We start from the raw sequence: 27,837 nt of genomic DNA, 5'->3' as shown, positions 1-27,837 counted from the left end.
CGTTGTGATAACCCATATATATGTATTTATAAATTAATAAAAAAAAAAATATTTGGTAAAACTGTTTTTCTCTGTTACAAGATTGTTATTGCATGGAGAGAAATTAGCAGCCTCAAAAATTTAAAGGCAAGATTAATTTCAGCGACGTGGAAAGCACTAAGATTTAAGGGAGTGTCACTTTGACAAACAAGAGAGTTAAGGATATCTTTTCAAGCTGTTTTTCCACAATCATCAATGTCACATCTGGATTATCTAGCAGTACAAATGTGATTAGAAGCAGAAAAAAGCATGCAGATTTGTTCACTCAACTACGTAACAGTTTCTGCTGACAGAGAGTACTAGGTCTAACTGAAGCATCCTGGCACAAAGTTAACACCTCCAGTCTTTGGTGTCATTCAGACTAGGCATTTTAAGTCCAATTCAGGAGCCCAAAGCTAAATATCTAACTGTAATCTAAGAAAAATATAACAAGATGTAGAGTAAGTGTGATTCAGACTGTTTGCTCTGTTTTTCATGACATCAGAGAAGACTTTTGGTGCCATAAGCAGCAAATGACAGAATTAGATGCCTTTAAGCCCAACTTACTGCCTTTCAAAATTCTCGAGGCTTTGTATTTGCATTGGAAACTCTGAAGTCTTGATTTATAAAGTACTTTTCTAAGAATCTTTTGGAGAGAATTGCTGTGTTACAGAAAACAGTCAGCACTCACCTTTTCCCAATAAAGTAAAAAAAAATAATACTATGACCTCTTTATAGACTCAGTAATTTAATCTTTGTAAGCAGTGTGGTTGTATTTCTAAAGTGCTGAGATAAGGTTATGTGGGAAGCTCATAAAATGTTTGGTTGGTTATTTTTATTTATTTTAGGTTTTTTTTAGTTAAAAAGAAGTCAAAGCTAAGTGAGACAAGCTGGGGGGGCTGGAAGGGGCTAGGGGACAGGTGGTGGGAGCAGTATGTGAAGAAGTGCATAGTCCTGAAGTTTCTGCATTGTCTCTGATAACCTGCTGATATTGGGTTGTTTTTTTAATTTATTTTTGGACACGATTATTTCAAATCCTCTCCTTCCTTTTCCCATTTCAATACTTGGAAGAGAATGAAAAATATAGTGAAAATTTTAGGTCACTGAATTTGCCCAGTGTGCAGTCATCATGCAGTTTGCGTGCTCGTGTCCCAGCATGTATCTTATATGAACTGTCTATCAAGAAATAAAACAACAGAATAGGAAGTAGGGATAAATAATTTTCCTAGAATATCATAAACATATTCTATTATTCTCATTCTTTTGGAGAGCTAATTTAATACTAAGGTGAGATGCTTTTGTTTCTAAGAGAACTTGTGGCTGTGCTCCATATCTGGGTAAGCATAGCAGAAAGGTAATCCACCCTGCCTGGAGTTTGGAATAGAGGATTGTCTTTGGCAGTGAGCTGCAATGAGTTAGAGTCAGGGCTTTCCTGAAGCTTCAGGTGTTAGGAGTAAGTCATAGAGACCTTTTTTCCAAGGGAGCTTAGATTAGATGGTAAACACTGAGGGAAGGTAAAGGTCTGCGTAAGTATTAGGTGATGGCCTAAACTGTTTAAAGACAGCTGAAGTGGAAAAACTGAGAAATATTGTGGTTCACTGGAGTACTGACTCCTAAAATGTCGCAGCTTATGTTGTGAAATTACGCTCAAACAGTATTTGATTTTATTGTGCTACTGAATTTGTGCAAATTGTTTTTTCTAAAACGATTAGAGGCCAAACTTTTCCTTACATTTTTACAGAGCTATTCCTCTAAAGATTTACATCTATTCTTAGCATCCACCAGGCATAACTTCCGCAGGATCTCTATGGAAGAAGTGATGGAGCTATTGGGAACTGGATTTCTGCGCGGAAGTTGTGGATTTCTACGAGCCAGTGGCGATATGTTGAAAGGGACGAGTTCAGTCAGCAGAGATGTCCGAGTTGGAGTCACCCAGGTTTGGATTATGTTACTCATGATTTTCTGAGATTGCTAAATGGTCCTATGATAACTGTTTTGCGCTCCATATATCTCTTATTTCATCCTATTTTGTATCTGTGACTAAGTGTAAGTACTTTAAAATAGGGATTTATATATCGAGTGATGCTAGAAAGAAAACAGATTTGTGATGTTACTTATTGTTTACCTGACAGTTTGACATTTTCAAAATTAAATATTTATTACTTTTGAAAGTTTCACACAATGTGAATTTCAAATAAGTGACATAATAAGTACTTTCCTCAAATTTTCAATTTAAAACTTAATACCTTAGGTCTAAAAATTAAAGGAGAAGTTACAAGAGTTCTTTGAACTTGGAATAGTTTCCTTCTATATAGGGACATTCCAGGTCCTGTTCTGAAAGCATGGTTCTGCTTTGAATAAGTGCATGAAAAGTAAGGAAAACAGAATTTAGTGGAAAAAACCAAATACCTGTTTTGGTGTGTTCCAGGATGCTCAGTTAGAGGATAGAATCTTGTTAACTGAGCATGACTGAAGTCAGATCATATAATGCACACTGGTAAAAACAGTATACATTTTTCAGATAATATCAGATTGGCTTCTTCCTGTAAATATTATCTTAAACAGCATTTGCATGCTAAGACCTAGATATTCAAATGTTAAGCCTGTGAATGAAGACTAAAGGTTGTGGTGAACATTTACATACCAAACAGCTGTGATTTTAATATGTTACAGTCCCCACAGCTATTTGATACGTACCCTTTGCTAGTAAGGGAATTTCTTCAGTGCATTTCAACTTCTGCAGTGCAAAAAATCTGTAAATTAGCTTGAGTTATGACAGAAGCTGCCAGACTTTGCACTGGAACAGCTAGGAAGTGCTCACAAATTGTCTTCTATGCTCAGATCATGCTGGGTGGAAGCATTAAGTTCTGGCAGAGGGACAGAAAAGCTGGGGAACAATAATACCTTGACAGCTATTTGCCTAGAAAATGCATGCCAGACTCCTAGGGTGTTCTGTATACACGGTGGTTTTATTAGTTTTCCAGGAATAGATGCTTCAGTTCAGTGTATTGGCTATTTGTACTGTTTTTTGGAGGTTGTCTCCTTTTTCATGCGTTCCTATGTTAACACAATAGTATCTGTGCCAGATGGTACACACTAACTGCACTAGAGCAGTTAAAATAGTGCAATGTTTCTACCAGAAAAACTTGAGAAATTGTGCGTATATCAGTGTCTGCGGGCAGAAAACACTTGCAGTTATAAAAGGTGTTAATTATGTGAATTGCAGCTTATTATAATGCAGCTTATTATAAATAAAAACCAACAATAACACTGAAGATGACTTCTTACCTTTGGAAGAAGAATTTATATTTGTTCAAGACGCAGCCAGGTTCAAAATGTAGCCTTGGCAGTATGTCTCTTCACAAATCTGTTTATCCTGTTAAATTCCCCAGTTTTCAAATCTGTAAACCAGGGCTAATGTACTGGTACGTTACAAAGCCTAAGTAGTATTTGTCAAGATGCTAACAGGATCTAATAGTACAATTTTTCCATCTACAGTACTTCATTTTCTTTTATGTGAACAATTTTGTTGTCAATATTAGGAGACAAAGTATGTAGGAGGCAAATAGAGAAGTTTGTTGATATGGGTAGTAGTTGTGAACTTTCTTATGAGGAATCTTGTGTGTTTGTTTGCATATTCTTATTTTTGGTGTTCCCCTTTCTTGATGGTAGCACGTCTATTCATTAAAAAAAATCCAACACAAGCACGTGGTAGGCATTTGTAAGGGAGCATATTATGTGGCAAAATAAATGGTCTTGTGGTGATTAGATTTGTAAAGTGACTCCGCATTCTTTCTCCTTGTTGTGACAAACATAGTGTTTTTATGGTACCTCCATTGCAAGGCAAACAATTAAAATCCATTCAGATGAAGAGCAGCGCTTGGGGGCTGCAAATATTCCTTAATTCAAAGCCTATAATAACAGAATTCTCTCAGGGTTATGGGTTATAGTTTTGTAACATAGTAGTTCTTAAAATGCATTCATACATTAAATTTGGGTTCCACGTGCAGAATGTTAAATAGCTGGAAGCTGTTGTTCAGTGAGACCAAACACAATGTTTTACATAACAAGTGCCTGTGCAGGGTAAACTGCCATTTCTCACACTCTGCAATGAAGTAACGTGGGCAAGCAGCTTCAATTAACTCACAGACAAACAGGCTGCAGTAGTGCTGGTACAGTTTTGATAGTAAGTTAAAGTATTTAACTAGATCCCCAAAAATTGCAGCTACCTGAAAATGAGAACACGCGTGATTTATAGATGCATAATGTATAAGTAATCTCAGTTTAGTGATGTTCTAGTTGTGGCGATGTGCAGAGATTAAAAAAAAATAAAAATAAAAAAATACATGGGATAGCTGGCAGTGGTTTTCCAGATGACTTTGCTCTAAAATATGGCTTCTTTTTAAATCTCTTCCAGGCATATGTGGTATTTGTCTCTACATTAGGAGCACAATGGCTTGAAAGGAACTTCTCTGCCTTCCTTTCCCATATTCTAGATCTCGTGTCTCAGTCTCACCCTAAGGCTATTCAGAATCAGATGGATGCTATCGGCTGCCGCCGCTGTGTTTCATTTATCCTTCGAGCTACAGTAGGAGGCCTTCTTGGGGAAAAAGCTCAAATTACAGCTGCCAAGGAGATTTGTCAGGCCATCTGGAAACTGAAGAAAGTTGTGGGTATGGGTCTAACAAGATTATCCATTTGGGCCTCTGTTCTTCCTTTTTTTAAGTGATTGTCCAACTTCCTAATCCTGAGACTGCAGAAATAGAATATATAGTGCTGATTTATTACCATAATAATGTAGAGGGCTTTTGATGGACTGCTTTGTTTTTAGCTTGGGTTGGTTGGTTATTTATTTGTGTGTGTCTGTGTTTCTGCATGTGTGTACCCACACAAGTGTAAACGTTGTTTGTAACGCTTCCCTGGTGAGTATAATTCTAACCGATTAAAAATATAATAAAATAATAAATACATGCAGCAATAAAGTATAGATAGTACTGTAAAATAAGCTAAATTGGCAGTTAATACATGTCTAGCCAGATTCTGCATTCCTATCCAGAGCAGCTGACACAACTGATGGTTCAAAAAAGAAGCATTTGTTCCTAATAGACAAAATGAGCATCTTTTCTGGAGAAAACAGATCTCTTACATGATAAAGTCTTGTACAAAACTTCCAAAAAAAGCTGATCATCTCCCACCATCGTCCTTGTAGGGGAAAAGAAAGAGAATGCTGGGCATAACCAGTCGTCACCTGGTGTACAGCTGCATATTGTGTCCTTAAATGTCTAAACTGACATAACCAAAAGATGAACTCTCAAAAAAGTCAAAATTTTTCCCTCCCTCTTTCTTACCTGACCTCACCTTCTCACTCGCTTGTTCTTGCGCCAATTTACCCTTTCCTTCCCTTTCTTTTTTCCTACTGTGTGGTAAAATCTGGCAAGTTACATCAAAGCATGACCTCTTCAAGTCACTTTTGATGGGACTGAGAATAGCATGCTTCTTACTAGCTACTGTTCCCCATCACTTAAAGATAAGCAATTTGGTAGCTTCCATTTTATCTACGCTCCTGCCCTCACAGACATTACTACACTATCCACTTGAGTAACAGAAATGTACTTGTCTCAGTGAAGGTAAACCCTTATGAAAACAATTTGGTCAGTAATAAAAATGGTAATGATAGAAGCTCGTTTGGTAATATAAACAACTTACCATAGCAAAATCCTTTCTCTCATCCATTTGTTTCATTTTGGTAATGATTTCAATGGGGATCTTCCTGTGTTGTGTTATCAGATGCTGCAATGAGTGACAGTAACTTGGAAACAAGAATTACTACAACAGATGTAACAGCAAGTCAGCACGTGCTTGTGTGTGCACTTCAGGAGCTTGGAAGTCTCATCCATGGCTTAGGAACTACAGCAGCACCATTACTGCAAGACTCCAGTACAGGTACAAGTCAGAGTACAAAATATATTACTCTGTTCACTGTGATCTTCTCTGATTTCTTATCAGAGACTGTTAATTCTTTCAAATCTGTTGGGATCCTTTGTCTGGCATTTACTATAGCAATCTTTCTTCTGGTGTGCAGTCTCCTCACCTGGACCTCCTTAGTTCTTCTTTTCTGTTTTCTTCCACTAAATGGAAAAAGAAAAAAAAAAAAGATAATTTGGCTACCTTATATGCTGTAGGAAATCCTCAGGCATTGCCCAAAGACTTCTCTATCTTCTCCAGCTTGTACTACTATGTTAATTAAAAAAAACCTCAATATAAAATTTAACTCCATTAAGGGTTGTATTTCAAGTCTAACACTTTGTAATGTTTACAGTAAATCAGTTTGATTAAGCTGCGTATCTTCATCTACCTTTATTGTTTTCATTTAGCTGCAGTCAGAATTGGTTTTTTTTTCTGTATGGGCTCAAGTGGATATCTGTTTCCCCTGCATACATTTCTGCTCCCCTGAGAATACTTACGGATATTTTCTATGCCTGTTGGTGAATAACTGCATAATATGTTAGGTTTTCTCCATATTGTTACTTTTGATTCAGGATAACTTTTTTTGAAAAGTATTGAAGTATTTAAATTTGATAAGAAATATTTCACAATAAAAATCAATAGTACTTTTTAAAGACAAGTACAGAAACTGGATAGTGGTGAGTCCTCTGCATACATTTTTGCTTGTTTGACAATCTGCTTGCCTGTTTCTTAAGTGTGTTTATGCATTTTATTTTTCAGGAGTTCTGGAAGCAGTAATTTCTGTCATTCTTCATCCCAGCATTTCAGTTAGACTAACAGCAGCTTGGTGTTTACGCTGTATTGCAGTAGCATTGCCTTCCTACGTGTCCCTGCTGTTGGATCGTTGCATTGAACGTCTTAGTGTATTGAAATCCTCCCCAGAAGCAGTAACTGGCTACAGTTTTGCTGTTGCTGCTTTGCTGGGTGCAGTAAAACACTGTCCTTTAGGAATCCCACATGGAAAAGGGAAGGTACGGTCTGAATACTTTACTTATAGGCAGTTCTTTTGTGTTTTTGCAGTAGTATTTGCGTGTATTCTTTATGGCGCGATCACTTAAATCAGTATACTGAGGAGATATTTTCTTTCCTCAAGAAGGGGATTTTGAAGCATACCATAACTGAAATAAGCAAGTGTTTTTCTTACATGTGTCAGGATTGTGAATTTCTCAAGAAGCCTCGCTAATGACTTTATTAACCACTCCCACTGCTACCTTTTTCTAATGGAGAAGTTTGTTAGGGGAGAAGTTTAGTTGTTGTTTTGGGTCAGAGGTCAACTCTGCAGAGCTGTAAGGACTTAAATTGAACAGTCTAAGAAAAGGTTTACTTGGAGAAAACATTTCTTGAGTAGAGTTGCGTTTTTCAGAATTTTAAGCAAGATCAAACCTTCTGCAGCTCTGGCCCAGTTTCACATAGGCTTAAATTAGAAAGCTGACGTTTCAGCAATGTTAATGGTGAGAAAAGGCTAGACTGGAGTATGTACAGTTGAAATGTATCAGACTTTGCCGAAGGAAAGATCTTTCTTTTATAGAAAAATGATTAGAAGGATACATACAGATCTATTGTATGCTGTGATGTTAGAAATAAGTTTCCTGGAAGGAAACTTGTTCAACCACACATTAGGCCAAATTAATATTTTCCAGGCCTATCAGTGCATCTCCAGTGTACAGTTTAGTCAGTGCTTACACCAATAACAGCAACTGTGTATTATCTTGAAAATCTTTGATCAAGTCCAACAGATACATGCTTTCATTTTGTTTTACAGAATTTAACAGGAAGCAATTTCTTGCATTAACATAGTCTGAGATGCTTGTACCAATCTCTCAGATAGGATATACTGTGCTCTGAAGTTTTAGGAATATGCAGATGTAGAAACACAGACCAGGAAAAGAAGCTGTTTCCATCACAATGAGAATTATATCCATGAAGTTACTCACAGTTGGAAAATGATGGCGCAACACAAATATCAGCAGTACATGCTAATTCTCTGCATAATGTAGACACACATTCTCAGTTCTGAAAATACCCATTTTGGAGCCAGTGGATGTTAGAGTAGAAGTGGCACACTTTGACACAAGGATTGTGGGTTTTTTCTTGTTATCACACCAGTGTAGGATGAAAGGAGTGCTTTAGTACATTGGGAAAAATGCCCCTTGCAGTGGTTCCAGCCCACCCTTTCAGCATTGTTGAGTACTAACAGTTCCACGCCACTCCTCAACAGACATTGCTAGCTACAGTTCCCAACATTCAAAGCCTCAACTGCTGATGAAACAATTTATAAATGTAAAAAAAAAAAAAAAAAGCCTGTTTTTCTTAGCTTTATAAGCTTTGCCTTGTGATTACTGGAAGACCATGGGGAGAGAGCAAAATTAGTATCATTTGCCCAGTTACATAGGTAAGAAGGCCATTCAAATACTATACACCTAAGTCGAGCTAAAGTTTCTGTTTAACAGAGAAACATAATTCTTGACACAGATTTCTTTTAGAGGAATAGAATAGGATGAAATAGGGCCAGGAGGAGGTATGGGAGGTCACAGAAAAGTGTGGGAGAAACACTGTATTCTGTACTAAGCTGGCAGGGGGGAGAACAGAGGAGCTGACAAAAGCCCTTTTCCATTCTCTCCTAGGAACGCTGCCAGATTCCAGTCGAGCTCCTCTTCTGGGGAGCTGAAAGAGACCAGTGTTAAACAGAGCAGTTTTGAAAAGGAAATATCAAACGTAGGCAGTAGTGACCTGGGCAGAAACTGTTTTATAGTAATGCATTTTCCTTTGAGAGAGTGGTTAGAGTTGCAAGTGGAAACTATTGAAAAGAAAAAAATAATTAGTGGGTCTGTGTATATGTAGTATACTGTACTAGTGCTTATACTTAAAAAAAAAATCCTTCAAAAATAAGACATTTCTCCTAGTACATGGAGAGAAAAATTGTCAAAAATCATCAAGTGAAATCCTTTTAGGATGCTTGTTTAACAGGTAATTTAAGTATACTAAGCTGTTAGTAATTTTTAATAGTAGAACTTAACAGGGGTGCCATTTTAATTTTAGGATCAAATATTTTAAATTTATCAAGAATCTGTCAAAATAAATGTCTTCATTTGCAACCATCTGGTAGCATTATAGAATTGTGGAATATTTTCAGACTGTTAATATTTCATTAAGTTTTGGAAGTGTACAAACTTCAAGCTTTCACGAAGCAAACTTTCATGTGCAAGCTTTGATGAATTTTTATAATTTTTCAAATAAATTATGAAAGGATGCTGTCTATATTGTCCAACTAAATTATACTGTGCAAAAAGATATAGAAAGAAATTTGCTATACTGAGGCTTTTAATGATATTATTGATAATGACGCTTCTTACTTGTAATACTAAGTTACAAGCAGTTCGTTTGGGCAACCAAACATAATGCAAGATGTAGGAAATACTTACTTTGGTTTATATGAAACGTAATTGAAGCAAGCCATTTGCAGAATACTTTTTGAAGTTGTGGCCATGCTGTGGTAACTGTCCGTGGACACACTGTGTGTTCCTCCGTGCAAATTCTGGGTGGCTTGGGCTTTGGTAACAAGCACAGATTGTCACATTGCATTTAGCATGTAATAGTAGGCACATGCAATTATCATGGAGAACCTAAGATAGGATTAATTCTAACTGTACCATAGCATTCTAACTTGTTTATTTGATCATGCCATTCATTAGAAACTGTCAGAGATAATGATAGACCATATTGTAAAACAGGGATAAAAAGATCGTTAATCCTTTCATCACTTCTTCTGAGCTCTAATTTGTAGGTCTCATGCTATCCTTTTTCTACATAGTGGCATAAACAGAATATCAGAACCCTTTTGTCCTTGCCACACATATTCCTGTGAGAATCATCAGCTCTTATTTTACTGCTGATAAAAGAAGGGAGCTTACCTAGTACCCCACAGGAACTGTTGAAGCTGTCCCAGGCTAGTATTGAACTTGATCATTGCAACTTCATGAGCCTGAGTTTCTTGCTGTGGCGTGAGACGATGGCATTCTATTCGGGGACACTGAAACGGCAAACGATATTGAAAAATCATTTGTTAGTTACTAAGATGCTGATGCTCTTTTTTTTTTTTTTTTTTTCTTTAACTTTGAAGGTAATCATGACAGTAGCAGAAGATTTGTTGTGTTCTGCTTCTCAGAACAGTCGCATTTCACTGCAGCGAACACAGGCTGGATGGCTCTTGATAGCGGCCCTCATGACATTAGGTAGTAGCTTTCTACAATTTTTCTTAAACCAAAACAAGCTGTTCTGTATTCTTTCTCTGACTTTAGTTCTTTTGATGTTTCATTTTATTTAGCACTGCAAAATAGTTCTTAAAAAACAACGTCAATCAGAACGTTTAGAAAAATTTTCTAAAGTAAAAACCTCATTTCTTCCAAGTTTGCTATTAGTTCACTGGGAGCAATGTCTGAAAAAAGCAATGACGGGGTGGGACCGCTATTAATTAAATGTAGAAGATAAATTTCAAAGTAAATCTAACTAAATGTCTTTGTGGTCATTAAGAATTACACTGATATTTTTTTAAGATCTACCCCAGAACAAAATGAGCTAATCATTTGTATTTCCCTCTTGTCAGGCATTTGAAATTTTACAGAATTTTCTGACGTTTATTAGTGGTCAGATTATTGTTTGTGATCACTAAATTACTCATGAAGAATGTATTTTATCTGTTTTGTTCATATTTTTAAGGCACTTTGCATGTTGTCAGCTATTACTTCTGCCCAAAAGCTCCCAGATTTTTCTTAGATTGTGCATTAACTCATAACAAATGTTTGCTTTTCTGAACATCACTATTGCTTATTACATCTCTTTTATGCTTGTGATCCACCAAGACAGTAAGCATTTGAGAAATTATGTATGAGACGTCTGGGAAAGTAGCATAATGTTTTATTCACAGTTGTAATGATTTTGTGAACATAGGTAAAAGAACCAAAGAAAAAAAATAACTTTATTAGTCCTTACATTGGTGTGACAACTGTCAATGCTTACAGGTCCTGCAGTTGTCCAACACCACCTGCCACGAATGCTGTTACTGTGGAAGTGCATCTTTCCATCATCTCCTAAAGACTTAGAAACAGAGAAAACACGAGGAGATTCATTTACCTGGCAAGTAACGCTGGAAGGTCGTGCTGGTGCTCTCTGTGGTAAGTGGGATTTACTGTGTCTTCCTCTGCGTATTTATAGTTTCGCTGTTTGTTTTCCCTTCTGAAAGAACAACGATATTTCATATCGTTTGTTTTTTTTTTTCACTGAATGGTAAAGGATGTGTTCACTCCCCGACATACATGTTTGTGTGTATATATATATATATTTACCTGTATATCTGTATACATGGTGTTTCATTTTTGTAAAAAACAAACAAAAAACCCAAGAGGGTTTTTCCTCTTCTTCTAATCAGTTGATTTCCAAATAGTAAATGATATCACGAGGGTTGCTTCTCTTAGTTTGAGGAAAAGGAGGCTACAATCACTCCCTACAACTACTTGAAAGGACATTGTAGAGAGGTTGGTGCTGGTCTCTTCTCACAGGTAATTAGTGATAGAACAAGAGGGAATGGGTTCAAGCTGCAGCAGGGTAGGTTTAGACTGGACATTAGGAAAAAATTCTTCATAGAAGGAGTGGTCAGACAGTGGAATAGGCTGCCCAGGGAGGTGGTGGAGTCACCATCCCTGAATGTGTTTGAGACTCGTTTAGTTGCGGTGTTAGGGGATGTGGTGTAGGGGGGAACTTTGCAGAGTGGGGTTGATGGTTGGACTCGATGATCCCAAGAGTCTTTTCCAACCTAAATGATTCTATGATTCTATGATTCTTCTCTTATTTAACATACATATCACAGTGACAAATGAGGACCCAAACCAGGATATGTTCTGTTGTTTATACAGTCTGTTATATTTGGTAAATAGCAGTTCTGTTTCCTAATAGCTGACTTACTGTAAGCAAAATAGAATTGGTGAGTCAGTCATGCACATTTGTGAGGGTGAGAAGACTCAGGTAAATATTACAAGAAGGAAGTTGCAATTCTCAGCCAGTAAAGAGTACTGTGTGTTTGGCTGCTGTGTGGTAGGTTGCAATTTTTCCTTATGAAATATTGTGAATTTGGGTTTAACAAGAGAAGACTCCGGTGATCTTCAAATACTTGAATGTGTTTCAGTCATGTGTTCCAGAGTACTAAAGGGTCCTTTGCATTGCAGAAATGTGAACCCTAGTAAAGCGATCATCCCTCTCTCTCACTATTAAAATCTATCAGAAAGTGTGTAATTCAATAATAACTTCATTTGAGAAGTACTTAAGCAATTAACTTTTAAATATTTTCTTTTGCTTTTGAAAATAGCATATTCTCTAGGTGCTTTTTGAACTATTAACTCAATAGAGACACCAAAAGAGCGCATCTGTAAATATGACTTTTTTTCCATTTGAGATTTCTGTCAGTTTCTTAAATTATTGGTCGAAGTACTTTAAAATTTTTTTACATGCTTTCCTCTACTTTTAAATTATTAGTGAGGTAATAATGTGATTATTTTTCTTCTAGACATCTCACACTTAGTAAGTTGAAATCCAATTCCTTTTCTAGCTATCAAAAGCTTTGTTTCACACTGTGCTGGTCTTCTTACGGATGAAGTTGTTCAGAGACTTCTTCCTCCTCTCCCAAGTGCGGTTGATTTATTGACACAGTAAGTGTGTGTATCAAACTGTTAAATGAGATTCTGGTTTTGAAAAGCTAGAGAGTAATCTTCTTGTATTTTATTAAGTTCACTTTCTAAAGAACTTCCTTTTCCAAGTCCAAAAATTAGTGTATAAAATTCAGCTGTAGAACTGAAGACTTTAGCTGACATAATGTGTCATGCGCTTTACAGTTTCAGGTAAAAAAAGCATGCTTTTGTTCACTTAGTGGTTTTATTCTGCTTTTTAAATCAAACATACACATTCATGTTTAAGCGTTATGATCTTTTATAAAGTGAAAAACAAAGTTCAAGAATATGCTTGGACAAAATGTTTTTAATACTTAGATTCAGAGCTAAGCTGGAAAGGGTTTTATAATTTTTATATTTTTGCCATGAGAACATGTAGTGATTTAATGTATTTGGGCTCTGAACTCAAATTTACAGAGATATATCCACACAAAAGTTAAGTATAATAAATATAGGTACAATCAAAAGGCAATAGAGAAAGCCTTATTTATTTCTCTAGCATTAAATAAAAATAATGACTGGGAATGGAGTACAGGAGATTCTGTCAGAGCATGCAAAATAAATTGTTTTGCTTCTACTATTGGTAATGCAAATCAGAACTGTAGTTACAATATGTATACATTTTAAAAGTATTCAGTAGAGCAGTACAAATGTAACTGGAGCGTTGCATAATGCTTGAAGTCTTTAACATCTTTGATGTCCTTTTTATATTTTAAGGCTTTCTTCAATATATAAATCATATGGAAATTCTTTAAAAACACCGTCAATAGTTTACAGACATAAGCTTTATGAATTACTAGCAGTATTGCCTCCAAAGACCTATGAAGGTACGTATTTCCTTAAAAGATATATCTGTTAAAAATACCGTGGGCTCATTTTTAAGTTTTTGTTCAACATATATATTCAGCTAGCGAGGATTTGTTCCACCTTTTCTAATAAACAAATTTTATTCCCTCTGTTTAGATTTGACTTCACTACAGTTTTGAAAAGGTAGTGTTCAATTACAAATACAGACTTTTTTCCTATTTTTAGTTGAAACTTGAAGGTAGACAACCATGCAATTTTAAACTGCTTCAGGAATTGACTTTCTTTGACGCCTGTTTTACTTTCCATTGAATCCTAATTCCAAAAGGTGTAATCTTAGCATAAACCAATTTAATACAATTTAAACAAATTTAAATGAATTTGAAAGAATTTGATTGCTTCAAGTAGACTTATATATTACAGATATATTCATCTGATTCTGTGCAGATTGTGGATAAAAAATTTGTATTTAAAAAAAATTTCAAAAAAATCTGGGGATAGTCTCCCTTTTCTGTAGCAGAACATATAACTAGCAGTATTTAAAACCTAATCCTGTAATCCAATAACTATGCAGTCTAGTTAGACAGGTCTAACAGTTCAACTAAAACATTAAATCTTTGTTGTCTTTAAATTGTCAGGTGAATATAGTTTGCCATAGAGTACTGTATGGACTGAAATAAGGAAGCAGAGTGTTTCACCGCTGTAAAGAGAAGTACAGGGTATTGCATCAGGACAGAGAGAATACGGGGCAGCCAGACACTGAATTGACTGTGCCCTCTGTATCAGAGAGGGAATATTTACTCAAATAATCTGCTCCATCTAGTGGTAACTGCGAAGGGGATCTTCATAAGGACAGATCCCTGACCTTTGCCTTAAAGCTGTTGTCGTATTAGAAGTCTGTATGTAACATCTGAAGCATAGTGTATAATATTCATTTGTGACTTGGACTTAAAAGACTGAAAATGACACCTCCACCCCTTGCAGCAAGTTATTTCTTTGGTTCTTTTATTACAGGGGCAATGTTTTATAGAATACGAATATTTGGGTGTGGGTGGTTTTGGTGCTTTCTTGATTTGTTGGGAATTTTTGCATATGGTCTAACTTTATTGAAAAATAGATAGTATTTTACAGTGTGATCTGTAAAGTCTGAATCTTGTGAGAGAGCATCCTAGCTGAGGATGCTGCAATGTAGAACCAATAAATAAAGAAAAAGCTTAAAAGGTTTGTAAGTGGTGATCCTGCTGAAAGCTTTGTAAATAGCCTCATAATCAAAACAGTAGTTTGACGGATGTAGTCTCAGACTTGTTCTCCTGTTTGTAATGCAGCAGTGTGAGGGTGGGGAAAGAATGGGAATGCATATATTGACAGAGCTTATTTTCAAGGTCTGTTATGCGTTTTAACATGTAAGTATGCAACATTTAGAAATGCAAAAAAGAGTTTTTAAGGTAAAGCTTGAAACAAGTACCTTTCTTTCCATATTATTTCCAGTAAGACAGCTTCATGCAGAAACTGTATGTCTTTGCAAATACTAGAATTTTTTAAAATAAATTATTAGGGAAAACAATATGATTATGGAACCCAGGGTGCTTTTTTTGGTGTCTGATTTTAGTCATTATCACTAAGAAGACTAGTAGGTGTACTCTTGTGTTGCACAGCCTGGCACCCAGTTCATGGTTTTATTTATTTTCATTTTCTTCGATCTGGGTAGTTAGCTAGAGGCTAGAAACGTGCAAGGTGTTTCTTTCTGAGAAAATTGGTGATGGAGTGATATACTAGGAGTTGTAACTCAAGCTTTTAATATCTGCAAATAATGTGCAAAGCTTTTTTTCTTTATCAGAAGAGGAACAAAACAAAATACCCAGCAAAATAAACAGTTGAAAACAGATTGTGTATTCATAGTTCCAAGCCTCTTTCTTGACTCAAACCTTTAGATTTCTGAGGGCTGAGGTACTAGAACTTGTTTGGGCTCTGCTTGGGCCTTTCCTGCTCTCTTTCTGCCTCTCCGATGTTTCTCTTCGTGCTTTCTGTCATCAGTAAAAAATCAGTGTCTGCTCAAACAGCAGAATTACAAAGGCTGCTGTGAGTAGTGGGTGGCTTTTTGCATTATTTCAGCAGACAAATATGACAAGAATGTATTAGGTTAACTTGAACATCAGTGAAAAACATTTAACATGTTCTAGTTGCTGTCTTCCATCATTTGTGAATGGTTAAGGCTTAGCAATTTAGCCTATACAACATACAAACTTGTTAAGCTGGGAAAAGCAAGTTCTGTTTCTAAGATGATGATTTATATTCTTGATCATTTTCACGTGTCATTAGCTTTGGATGCTGGTGTGCTCATGTTTTTGAGGCTAAAACATCTATTTCTTGTGAGCTAATATAAACAGTTGTATTATTATAATGTCCAAATTGATAATTTCACACAAATCATTTGAGTAGTTTGAATTTTGATTATTAGATTTTTTGATGTTTTCTGTGGTCTGAAATTAATGTGTTTTGTCAGAGAACTCATTAGGGTTCTTTTCATTCTTCAGCTTTTTGTGCTTGTTATGTTCCACTGTCTAAACCATAAAATTGAATACAAGCATTCACTTCTCTTAATAGGACCAGATGAATAGCTAGATGCTGGAACAGCATTCTGCCTCAAAATTTTGAATTGCTTTACATTGTGATAACATTATTTGGCATGTTGAGGATGGCCAAGTGTCTGGGACTAAAATAAGTGTTACCTTGGTTAAAAATTGCTGAGTATCTCCATTAAATTTTATTTGAAAAGCTGTTTTCATAGAAAGGGGATTTTTCACTATTTTTTTTTGCGATCTATAATAATTAATGAAAGAGCAGTTTCTAGTTGTTGTTAATTATTGTGTTGTTGTTAAAAGGCTCTATTTCTGTCCCTTTCACACACTATCAGTGCATCTTGGAATATATTTGATCATGCTAACTTTTTGCATTTTGATTCGTCTTAAGCATTTTGGGAAAAAACGACACGCTTGCTAATTAGTCAGGGAGGCCAGCAAAGCAACAGGGGCCTGCAGGGGAGAGAGGCTGAGGGGTTTGTGGGCAGAGGGGAGGAAGCCGGCTGTCTCAGGATGGATTCGAGATTCAGGAAGGGTGAAACAGCTGGTTGCAGCTACCAGCTCCAGCTATACAAATGGTTCCGCTTCTGCTCCTGAGCTGCCAATAATGGTGCTGTCCCACTTTCGGGAGCTTCTGTGTGTTGAAAAATTACAATCAACTTTAGTGCAAATGGGTAACTGTGTGATCGTCTAACAACAAAAGTGAATGCGACGAAGTGGATATGTAGAGTTCATCGCCCCTTAGTGCTGATATTTCTCAATTCGTGAGGACTTGACTTTGCAATCTTAGTGCTCTGGAGGTAAATTCTTATATAATATTTGCATAAAGACTGTATACATTCTTTAAGATCAGTTCTGCAGTGTTTTTTCAACACAACTTACTTACAGGGTAAGCCAGACCTTTCTCACCACGTGTGGTTCAGCATGGGAAATGTTCTTTCACTGCAGGGACTATTTTAATAACCTAAAATAGTCTGACTCGGAATGCCTAATGTTTATGTATAACGTACAGTCTTCTCTGAAATATTATGTACAAAAATCTGTGAAAGTTTTAACTACCAGTGTAAATTATCATAATGTAACTTACAGTAAATTCTTCATGCTTTAGTTTGAGTGCAAACTCCTGAAATAGGGGAGTACGTTCTGCAGCTTTTGGTTATTTGTCAAACTTATGGATGGTTTAAATTACATCTGCTTGCCAACTCCAAGTGTTCCTGTGTGGTTATGTAATACATTCCACAGCATGGATTTTCAGAAAATATGTCTGTGCTTGTAACTGCTTTTTTCCTCTACTTTAAATGTAAGAAACTTACTGGATTAGCAGTTGTATGGCATTATGCCTTCTGTAAAGGTGAAGGCTTCTGGGTTTCATCTTCTGGATTGCTGCATGTGCTTAGTTTGCTTATCTTCTGTGCTCTGTCCTTTCCCCTGTAGTCAGTGTGTTCTCCAATTAACTATTTGAAGACTTAAGAAAAATTTTAGATGGATGTTGCTATTTCGGCATATATTCAGTATGTATTTCAGTACTTGCTTGTGGCAAGTAATTAACCGAAAATTTTGAACATTTTTTTCCTTTCATTTAAAGGAAGCTTCTGTGCTATTCTAAAGGAGTTAGTGACTGACTTGACTGTCCCAGATAGCCAGATTGATGCTTCTACATTCTTGCTTCCACCCCTTTGTCATGAGAATGATCTCCTTTTACTTGGTCCCTTACTGCAGGAGACTGATCACCGATTTATCGAAGAGCAGGTACATTTTGATCTAGTATAATGGTGGTGTTATATTTTTATACAGTTCCAGTTATTTGGGTCAGTGCTGGTTTTGACTTGGTTAAAAATATGGCTATCACTTGTTTCCCTTCTTACAGCTCCTTTTAGGTAACAGCATAGCTGGCGGCAGCCTGGAGTATGACCCTTACTCAATTTATGAGAAAGTTGCAAAAGGTGATTCGGTACCTAAACCACTACCTCCTGTATTATCTGTTATCAGTGCAGCAACTCGTCTTTTTGGAGTTATATTTTCCCATGTAGCAGAATCTCACAGGTAAAGTAGTAACTAACTGTTGGGGAATTTGGGAGGTGCTAAGAGATGGTCCCAGTGTTTGAGATTGAATACAAAAGAAAACAATTCTGAAAAAATAATGAATTGTATAGGTGGATTCTGTAAACCATCTGAATAATATAATTTGGACTAACAAATTATTAGACTTTGTGTTTAAAGTTACTCACAACAAAAAGGCACATCCAGTAAGAGGTTACTGTCATTATAATAAATTCTGTTGACCAAGAAAAATAATGTTTTGTTTTGATAGCCTGATCAAAATAGAATTTATTTTAAGAGATACTACACAATTATTATAGTGCTTAATACATAATCACCAAATGCCTTAGAATCAAAGAGGGACAAAAGGAGTAGGAAGCTATAGTAAAATTTAACCCTTATCCTGCCTCATTCTTTATAAAAAGTGGATGGGAAGAAACAAGTGTGTATCTGGAGCTGGCAGAAGTCATTGCTGGGCCGCTCTCCATCATCTTTGAAAAGTCCTGGAGAACAGGCGAGGTGCCTGGGGACTGGAGGAAAGCCAATGTCACTCCAGTCTTCAAGAAAGGCAAGAAGGAGGAGCCGGGGAACTACAGGCCGGTCAGCCTCACCTCCATCCCTGGAAAGATGATGGAACAGCTCGTTCTGGGTGTCATCTCAAGGCACGTGGAGGAAAGGAAAGCTATCAGAAGTACTCAGCATGGATTCACCAAGGGGAAATCATGTCTGACTAATCTGATAGCCTTCTACGATGGCATGACTAGATGGATAGATGAGGGGAGGGTGGTAGATGTGGTCTACCTTGACTTAAGCAAGGCGTTTGACACGGTCTCCCACAGCATCCTCATAGGGAAGCTTAGGAAGTGTGGGTTAGATGAATGGACAGTGGGGTGGATAGAAAACTGGTTGAAAGATAGAGCTCAGAGGGTTGTGATTAGGGGCACAGAGTCTAGTTGGAGACCAGTGAGGAGTGGTGTTCCCCAGGGGTCAGTACTGGGTCCAGTCCTGTTCAATATATTCATCAATGACCTGGATGAGGGGATAGAGTGCACCCTCAGCAAGTTTGCTGATGACACCAAGCTGGGTGGGGTGGCTGACACACTGGAAGGCTGTGCTGCCATACAGAGAGACCTGGACAGGTTGGAGATCTGGGCAGAGAGAAACCTTATGAAGTTCAACAAGGGCAAGTGTAGGGTGCTGCACCTGGGGAGGAACAACCCCATGCACCAGTACAGGTTGGGTGCTGACCTGCTGGAGAGCAGCTCTGTGGAGAGACCTGGGAGTCCTGGTGGACAACAGGATGACCATGAGTCAGCAATGTGCCCTTGTGGCCAAGAAGGCCAATGGCATCCTGGGGTGCATCAAGAAGAGCGTGGCCAGCAGGTCAAGGGAGGTCATCCTCCCCCTCTACTCTGCCTTGGTGAGGCCGCACCTGGAGTACTGTGTCCAGTTCTGGGCTCCCCGGTTCAAGAGGGACAGGGAACTGCTGGAAAGGGTGCAGCAGAGGGCTACAAAGATGATTGGGGGACTGGAACACCTCTCTTATGAGGAAAGGCTGAGGGATTTGGGTCTCTTCAGTCTGGAAAAAAGACATCTGAGGGGTGACCTTATCAACACTTATAAATACTTAAAGGATGGGTGTCAGGAGGATGCCAGGCTCTTTTCAGTGGTGCCCGGGGACAGGACAAGAGGCAATGGGCACAAACTTGAGCATAGGAAGTTCCACCTAAACATGAGGAGGAACTTCTTTACTTTGAGGGTGGCAGAGCACTGGAACAGGCTGCCCAGAGAGGTGGTAGAGTCTCCAACTCTGGAGACATTCAAAACCCACCTGGACGTGTTCCTGTGTAACCTGCTCTAGGTGACCCTGCTCTGGCAGGAGGGTTGGACTAGATGATCTCCAGAGGTCCCTTCCAACCCTATGATTCTATGATTCTATGATCTTAACACAGTTCTGTAAAGGTACAAGAATGCTTGAAAGGGATCACAGACTTACCTTGATTTTGTCTGAGGGTATGTACCTTCCTACTGCAGACATAGCATTTTGGTTTGTTTCATATTTATAAGCACACCGATTGCTGAAGCACAAAATTCTTCAAGATTTTTGCATGCTGTTGCTTATTCTGTGTGCTACTGGGTATTTTCTTGAATGCAGCATTAGAGCAAATCTATAATTTTTTAGTTTTATATTTTCAAAGCCGCCTGTAGTTAGACTTCAGATCATGGTCATGACAGGTGGTAATGTTTTTTTTTTAATTTCTGGTAAGGGATGAGTGCTTAGCATGCAAGCCTCAAGTCTTCATGTCTTCACTGTTTAGAATACTCAAGATTTAGTGTAATCCCGAGGCAGCTGTTTGTATGTAAGCATTCCTGCCAATAAAATTGCCGCATACTTTATGATATGTTCTTCTGACTTGCATTTCCTTCCGTATTCTGTCTTCACTAACTGTTTATTTTGGGTTTTTGTGGGTTTTTTTTATATTTGTCTGGGCTTTTTGCCCCTGCTTTCACCAGGTTGCTGGTTGGTTTTCTTCACCTGTTTCTCAAGACCTGAACTGGTTGCTGCACATAACTGCATTTTCCTTTTCTTTTTCTTTTCTCTCCTCCTTTCTTGATTGTAAGCCAAAACACGTACACAGTTTCTTTCAATAACATCTGTCTAGTGCAATGTAGATATGACTGATTATCTGTGAATACATATGTTATAAGGAAACAAAGGCAAAAAGTTTGTGTTTGTAGAGTGATTACCTATTCAAATATGGAATAGAAAAAAATCTTTGTAGTAGACAGATGCCAGTTGAAGGAAAATGCTCAAGAGTTAGAGATTTGTTCCACCTCTGTTTCTATAATATATATGCTTTGTTATGTGTTTTAAAATAAAATAAAAAAGCTTGACTTGTTTCCTTAAGTTTTTAATTCTGTGGTTTCTTTTCTGTTTTTGTTTAAGGCTCCAGGTGTTAGAACAGTTGTTGAATTCCATAAAGCAAACAAAAGGATCACGGCAACAAATAGTACAACTTAATGTTGTGTCAGCCTTTTCTACTTCCTTAAAGGTAAATCTCCTCTCTCCTTTTTTTCTCTCCCTCTCTGGTACTAAAACACGGCATCTGTTGGTTCAAATGTGTCTACATGGAAGTTCTTATTTTGATTAGCAGTCAAGGTAAAGATCAGTCCTGCTTTCTGTGATGATATATTTTTTTATGATGTCACACTCTTCTTAAGTGCTGAAGGGTCACAGTTTAATTTTTCCCTTTTTTTAAATGTTAAGGGTTGGGGAAACCCATTCTAGTACTTTGTCGTATCCTATCATCCATACTGGTGTCATTCAAATAGGAGAGAGATGGAAAAACTCTGTTTGTATCATTTCTGTCTATCACTGTCTCTTTCATATTTCTTACTGTAAAAAAAAAAAAAAGTAATGATTGGTAAAATAATCTCATAATTATCCTCCATTTGTTGCTTTTCCCTGATGCTTTATTTGTGTTTTCCTCTGTTCGTGTGCAGTTTTCCTTCTTCCCTTCTTAGGCTTTCTTCAAACTAAGGCAAAATGTTTTCAGAATAGGCAAGACCTTTCATTGTACAAAATTTGTATTTAATATGCAATCCAGATAACTGCTGTACCTTTTGCTCATGCTCTTTTTGCAGACTGGGATTTTTCTTTGTGTCATTATTCTGTGTTCACTGGTTTTCTTCTTGATATTGTTTCCTGAATTTTATGCTAGTGTGTTGGTTTATTTTGTCCTACTGCAATCACAGAATCACAGAATGGTAGGGGTCGGAAGGGACCTCTGGAGATTATCCAGTCCAACCCCCGTGCCAGAGCAGGGTCACCTAGAGCAGGTTGCACAGGAAATCTATCCAGTATTTCTTAAAATCAGAATGTTGATATTATTATGTTGTGCTATGATGCACACTACCTCGAGTTGGACTTCTAACTCGCAAAACAGCAAATAAAAATAGAGGAATTCCTCAATTAAAAGGGTAAGAAAATCAGATTCCTTCTGCAGGTCTTGTAATTTTTGCATGACTGACAGAAAAACACATTCTGATTACTATACCGTCTTGCTGATTAATATACTTGATATCTATTTTTAGCACTTGGCCAACTGCAAGGGAAGTTTAGGTCCAGAAGAAGTTAGAAGGTCTGCCCTGACATTGGTAATGGGTGCCTTGGAAAGCAATAATCCACTCCTAAGATGTGCTGCTGCCGAGTGTTTGGCCAGATTGGCGCAGGTGGTTTCTGACAGTGCCTTCACTGCTGGGTTAGCACAAGTCAGTTTTGACAAGTAAGTTTAAAAAAAAAAAAAAAGGTCTGGTAAGTTACCGGTTGAGTTTATAAAAATGTTTGAGAAATCTACCTAGCCCCTATTATGATGATAATTTTTAAAAGCTGGTGTTCTCCATGAATTTGATGTCACTTCAGAAATAAATGTGAAAAAGCACTGCCTGACTTCTGTGCGTATTTCTTAGTTATGCTGATCTTTAAGAAGATTGCTGAAGTAAGCATGTAGATTTTCAAATAAATGAAATTGGCCACTGTCCTAGCAGCATCATTTAATTATATTTAAAATATTTTTGCTACTTCCTTCAGATAAGAGATGATAAATGAATTTTGGAAATATAACAATGTCTAATAAAATATTTTGCTGATTATATGCGAGAAATTCTATTCGTAGATGTGCTTATTGCATAGTATCAGTCTTGGTGATTACACTAACAGCTTTCTCTCCTTATAATTAATAGGCTAAAATCTGCTAGGGACGTGGTATCAAGAACAGGTCATTCTTTGGCTCTGGGATGTCTGTATAGGTACCTAGGAGGAATAGGTTCTACTCAGCACCTGAACGCGTGTGTTGGAATCCTTTATACTTTATCTCAGGACAGCACTTCTCCTGATGTACAGGTACTTGTCACTTACCTAAAAATGTTATGTTAGAAATGAACTGGTTTATATTCTGGAGTATAAGTTTTTTCTTGTAAGAATAATGCTTCACAACCTCTTAGGCATACCTCACAGGTGATGGCAGGAGCACAAAGGCAATAAAAACTATCGACCCTGCTCGAAATCCACCTCACAGGAAAGACCTATGATGAGATATGGGAGGTTCTTATTTAATGATTGGTGGGACAGATAAGGCTAAGATATGCTGGCTTCAAAAATAGTGTCTGATGTGTTAGGAATTACTTTCACATTCACCTGGATCTTGACCTTGACTAGGTTTTTTTGTTCATGTCAGTTTTTGTCTCTGCCACGATGTTTACCTCACAGCATTTTCTTGTTGAAGGGTTATGTAGCAAATACCAGGGACTTGCAGCCTGAATGCTGTAGAACTTGGTCAGTGTACTTCCTTGAATAAAATAAGATGTTTTGAAGACTAATTCAAATTATTTCTCTGTGGCTAAAACTATTATTGATCAGAATAGCTTGAAGAGACATTGAGTGTATTCTATGTAATTGTCTAAAACTTAGGTAAAGATGTTTTTTAAGCTGTATCTACAATATTTTTACACAGACAACTGTATGTTAACATGAAACAGATGTGGCTATTGGTGCAAAGTAATTGAGACTAAAACAATATGTTGTTTCAGCAACTCTGTTGTAGTATTTTTTTTACATTTCTCTTGTTCTTGCACATGGAACTGCAAGAAATGTTACAAAGAGTAGAATTTGAGGAATCGTAATTACTATTAGATTAATTTCCTATTAGATTAATTTTTTTAATTAACAATGGCAATTTTAAAATGGTTCTTTCATTGCAGCCCATACAGTTCCTTGTAAAATATTCAAAATGGCTTATTAAGCATCAGGTTCTTAAAGTTTCCTTCTATAACCTCTCTGTTTGTCCCTTTGAAACCTAAAAGTGCAGCTTTTGTTACACTTAATTACTGAATTTCACTTGAGCAATCAAATTTTAAAAAGATCTTGTGTTTATTCTATCATACAGACGTGACACGATGGCTTCTCTTATTTTACAGGCATGGGCGCTGCACTCTCTGTCGCTGATAGTAGATTTAGCTGGCCCCTTGTATCATGTGCATGTGGAACCTACCTTATCTCTTGTTCTCATGTTGTTGTTGACTGTGCCTCCTGCTTATGCTGAAGTTCACCAAAGCCTTGGTCGCTGTTTAAATGCGCTTATTACCACGCTGGGCCCTGAGTTGCAAGGTATGCAATAGACAATAGCGTCAGCTTTCTTTGGTTTAGCAACAAAATTGCTAAGCGTTGTTTGAATGTGTAATTCAAATTTTATCAGCAAATAGCGTGCATGCTAAGTTGGGTTTTTTTCCTCATTGTAAGACAGTATTTCACAGGCCATGAGTTTATGCAATCAAGATGTCATGACTGCTAGTTTCCCAAAACTAGTGTCTCTTTTTGACATCTTTTCCTTAGTTTGGACTGGTTCTCCAAGCCTTGCCTTAGGCTGAAAGTTCTTACATTTAGTGTGAAAACAGAATATATTCCGATTTCAAGAGTTAGGAGCCAGTCTACATCTTAGTTATGATGCAGACATTTAAAATTTGCATCTAAATCAACTTTTAGATACCTGGACACTGAAATTTCCGCAAAGCAATGTGACTGTTACTTGCTGATATCAGAGTATAGCACAGATATAAAAAGTATTCTTCCAGAGGATGGGAGTTACGGGTGGCTTGGGAAGAAGAGAGGTTATGTTTTGAGGGGGGAAAAAAAAAAGTTGATGTTTTAAAAACAAAAACCTTTTTTCTTCTGAATATAGGCAGCAGTATGACAGTTTCAGCCTTAAGAACTTCCTGTCTCCTGGGCTGTGCAGTGATGCAGGATAATCCTGACTGCCTTGTTCAGGCTCAAGCCATCTCTTGCCTTCAGCAGCTTCACATGTTTGCTCCTCGACATGTCAACTTGTCCAGCCTTGTAAGCTGCCTGTGTGTGAGTATATGTTTACTAGTCTGCATCTTTGTATTTTAAAACATTTAGTTCAGAAACACTTAAAAAATGCAAATGCGTCTTTAACATGAGGACCTGATCATTATGTAGGGGTGAAGTGTTTCATATCCTCCTACAGGCAAGCATTCTCTCTATTTTTTCATTTTTTTCCCTCAGTTTATGCTTCCCCTTTACAAGAAGAGCACATTTCGTAGAAATCTTGGCCTTCTGACCTCTTTGCAAGTGCATTCTGCTGCGCTTATTAAGGCCAGTTGTCTGGCAGGATGTACCATCCATTACAAGTTTGTGCTGGATTTTTACCAGCTATTTTATGTTGGCCAGTATTTTAACTCTGCTGCTTTTATGTTTTAGGTGAAGGATTGATTAAAAAACAATTGCGTGTACTAATTACAGTTTTGTTTGGGTTTTGTGGTTTTTTTTATGATGGTGAAAAAAATGTAGATTTCTCTATTTTGTAATTTCTGTAGCATTAATGCTTCAGTGTACTGACTTCTTGGCAGTCAGTATAAAAATTTCTGACAGTTACATAAGTAACAGTCAAACTAGGTCTTTGGAAAAAATAAACAAAACTCTTTTTCAGCCGTATTTGACAAAGAGGTTTGGGGGGGGTTGTTTTTTCCCCTAAAGTCTCTCTATCTTTGAATAGCTGCTGTTCCCAAGCACTTAGTTCTATGAAGCAAGCAAAATTTTTTGGTAGTTACTAGTCTTGGTGGGTTTTCAGGGGCTAGCGAGGTGTTTTCTTTTGGTTGTTTGGGTGTTTTTTTGGTTGGTTATTTTACATAAGACCCTCTAGTCTCCCTGTAAATCAGAGGGGAAAAAAAAAAAACAAACCACCACAAAACCCAGACAATAAAGTACGGTGGGATTTTTTTAATCTCCCTTGTCTATCTTAACGCAGTTCTTATTCACATCTTCCCCTGGATTGCACTTGTATATCAATAGTAACCATATATTGATTTTTGTATAAAGTTTAGATTCCTTCCATTTATCTCTATTCGGTTTGACTAAAAACATGATTGTAGGGAAAATGGAAGGAGAAGCTCTTTCAGCCCCACATTACGTTAGGCATGGATGTACTAGCTGCAAAAGAACTGGAATTCATCCGAAGTGTTCGTTCTTTTAACATGTATCAGCTATGATTTTTTTTCTTCTCCGGGTAAAACACAGTTTTTCTTACCTTGATAAAATCACAGCAAATCATATGAGACGCTCTCTTGCACAGAGGATGTATTAAGATTTGGGATCATATGTTTAGTTCATGTACAGTCTGCCTCCATGATCTCTCTAATAGCAAGTACCTACTAATAAAGAGGATGTCGTGATAAAGTTGTCCTGTGCATACTATTGATTTTTATGTTTTTACAAATTGTCTCAAAGTACTTCATACAGTACTTCATGAACTTTATAACAATAATTTACTCAATTAAGAAGCATGTTTGATGGCTCAAGTGTGTGTGTCCGTGCACACGTGCATGTTCACCTCTACCCCAGAAACGATTGTGAGCTTCACGGGGGAGGAGTCCACCAAAGTCAGTGGCCTTACATGGATGAACTTTTCTCATTCTCATGAACTTGTTACAGAACTAGGACCAAAGTTGCTGATACTGACAATTCAGTAGACATCAATACGTCTCTCAGGAGTGTCATAAGCAAAGAAGGTTTGAGTGTGTGCTTTGCAGGTCTGTGAGAAGATCATTGCACAAGCAGACACTTGTAAAACTCACCATCCATCCGTGTGGTTTCTGCCCACTAAATCACTGTCTCACTAGGGAAGCAGAATAAACCATTGGACTGGAGCAGAATCTGCTCTTGACTGTTCTTGGCTTGCAAAGTGACCCTCAGCAAGTCATTCACCGTGAGTTTAAATTTCTGCAAGTGGAAAACAAGGTGTGACTGTCCTCCTTTGCAATGCATTTTGAAGTCTTAAGGGGAAGTAGAGTATAAAAGCTGGGCACTAGATACTGTGGATATTCACCACTACGTTCTTTATTTAAGGCAGAAAAACAGGAGAGGCAAAGAATCTGTAGTCAGATAAATGATCTTTTCCACTTCTGTCCGTAGAAACATGAATTCTTACTCATAAAATCTTGAAAGCAAATGCAAAGAAATTTTATTTTATTTTATTTTATTTTATTTTATTTTATTTTATTTTATTTTATTTTATTTTATTTTATTTTATTTTATTTTATTTTATTTTATTTTATTTTATTTTATTTTATTTTATTTTATTTTATTTTATTTTATTTTATTTTATTTTATTTTATTTTATTTTATTTTATTTTATTTTATTTTTTGTAACATTTGAACCAACTCCCCCATCCACCCTTCTCCCTCAAAGTTTCTGGAAAATTTCAGTGTCTTCAAACTGCCTTTTTAAAAATCTGCAATAGACATTTTTTTTCTTTTATTTCCTCTTCCCTTTTTTCCCCCCTTTTTTCTTTTTTTCCTTTTTTCTTTTCTCTTTTTCCCTTTTTTCTTTTTCTCTTTTTTCATTTTCTTTTTTTCATTTTCAAATAAATGTAGCATTACGCGTGCTGAGCAGCTGCAAGCTGCCTCTCCCACCTGTCTTCCCAACCCCTAGAGCTTGAGATGGTTCAGGCCCCCAGCGTATTTAGAACATTCAGTTTGTGACTATGCTAGCACTAACTAAACATGACTTGGGCAGTGGAGACACAGCTTCACTGACTTGTTTTTTGTTTGGTTTGGTTTTGTGTTTTGGTTTTTTTTTTTTTTTAATTGTGTCCATGTG

The 27,837-nt window shown here is 37.0% G+C and overlaps 1 protein-coding gene across 8 annotated transcripts in view; it reads left to right on the top strand.

The window, feature by feature from the left end:
- Positions 1 to 27,837, top strand: part of HEATR5A (HEAT repeat containing 5A) — a 70,419-nt gene that overhangs the window by 19,510 nt on the left and 23,072 nt on the right. For 7 of the 8 annotated variants that reach the window (XM_074585094.1, XM_074585092.1, XM_074585090.1 and 4 more), the window contains 15 exons: positions 1,794 to 1,954; positions 4,436 to 4,691; positions 5,806 to 5,961; positions 6,745 to 6,995; positions 10,145 to 10,256; positions 11,043 to 11,195; positions 12,623 to 12,722; positions 13,458 to 13,567; positions 17,709 to 17,872; positions 17,991 to 18,166; positions 21,111 to 21,216; positions 22,259 to 22,449; positions 22,907 to 23,066; positions 24,140 to 24,329; positions 24,901 to 25,070. In XM_074585094.1, coding sequence (XP_074441195.1) covers positions 1,794 to 1,954; positions 4,436 to 4,691; positions 5,806 to 5,961; positions 6,745 to 6,995; positions 10,145 to 10,256; positions 11,043 to 11,195; positions 12,623 to 12,722; positions 13,458 to 13,567; positions 17,709 to 17,872; positions 17,991 to 18,166; positions 21,111 to 21,216; positions 22,259 to 22,449; positions 22,907 to 23,066; positions 24,140 to 24,329; positions 24,901 to 25,070 — 2,456 coding nt within the window. The remainder of the gene's footprint in view (positions 1 to 1,793; positions 1,955 to 4,435; positions 4,692 to 5,805; positions 5,962 to 6,744; positions 6,996 to 10,144; positions 10,257 to 11,042; positions 11,196 to 12,622; positions 12,723 to 13,457; positions 13,568 to 17,708; positions 17,873 to 17,990; positions 18,167 to 21,110; positions 21,217 to 22,258; positions 22,450 to 22,906; positions 23,067 to 24,139; positions 24,330 to 24,900; positions 25,071 to 27,837) is intronic. The other variant, XM_074585093.1, reaches the window with a different exon arrangement.

The sequence above is a fragment of the Larus michahellis genome, chromosome 4 (genome assembly GCF_964199755.1).
Source record: "Larus michahellis chromosome 4, bLarMic1.1, whole genome shotgun sequence".
Classification (NCBI taxonomy): Eukaryota; Metazoa; Chordata; class Aves; order Charadriiformes; family Laridae; genus Larus; species Larus michahellis.
Note: the sequence above shows the minus strand (reverse complement) of the source record. Positions and strands in the feature narration are given on the sequence as shown.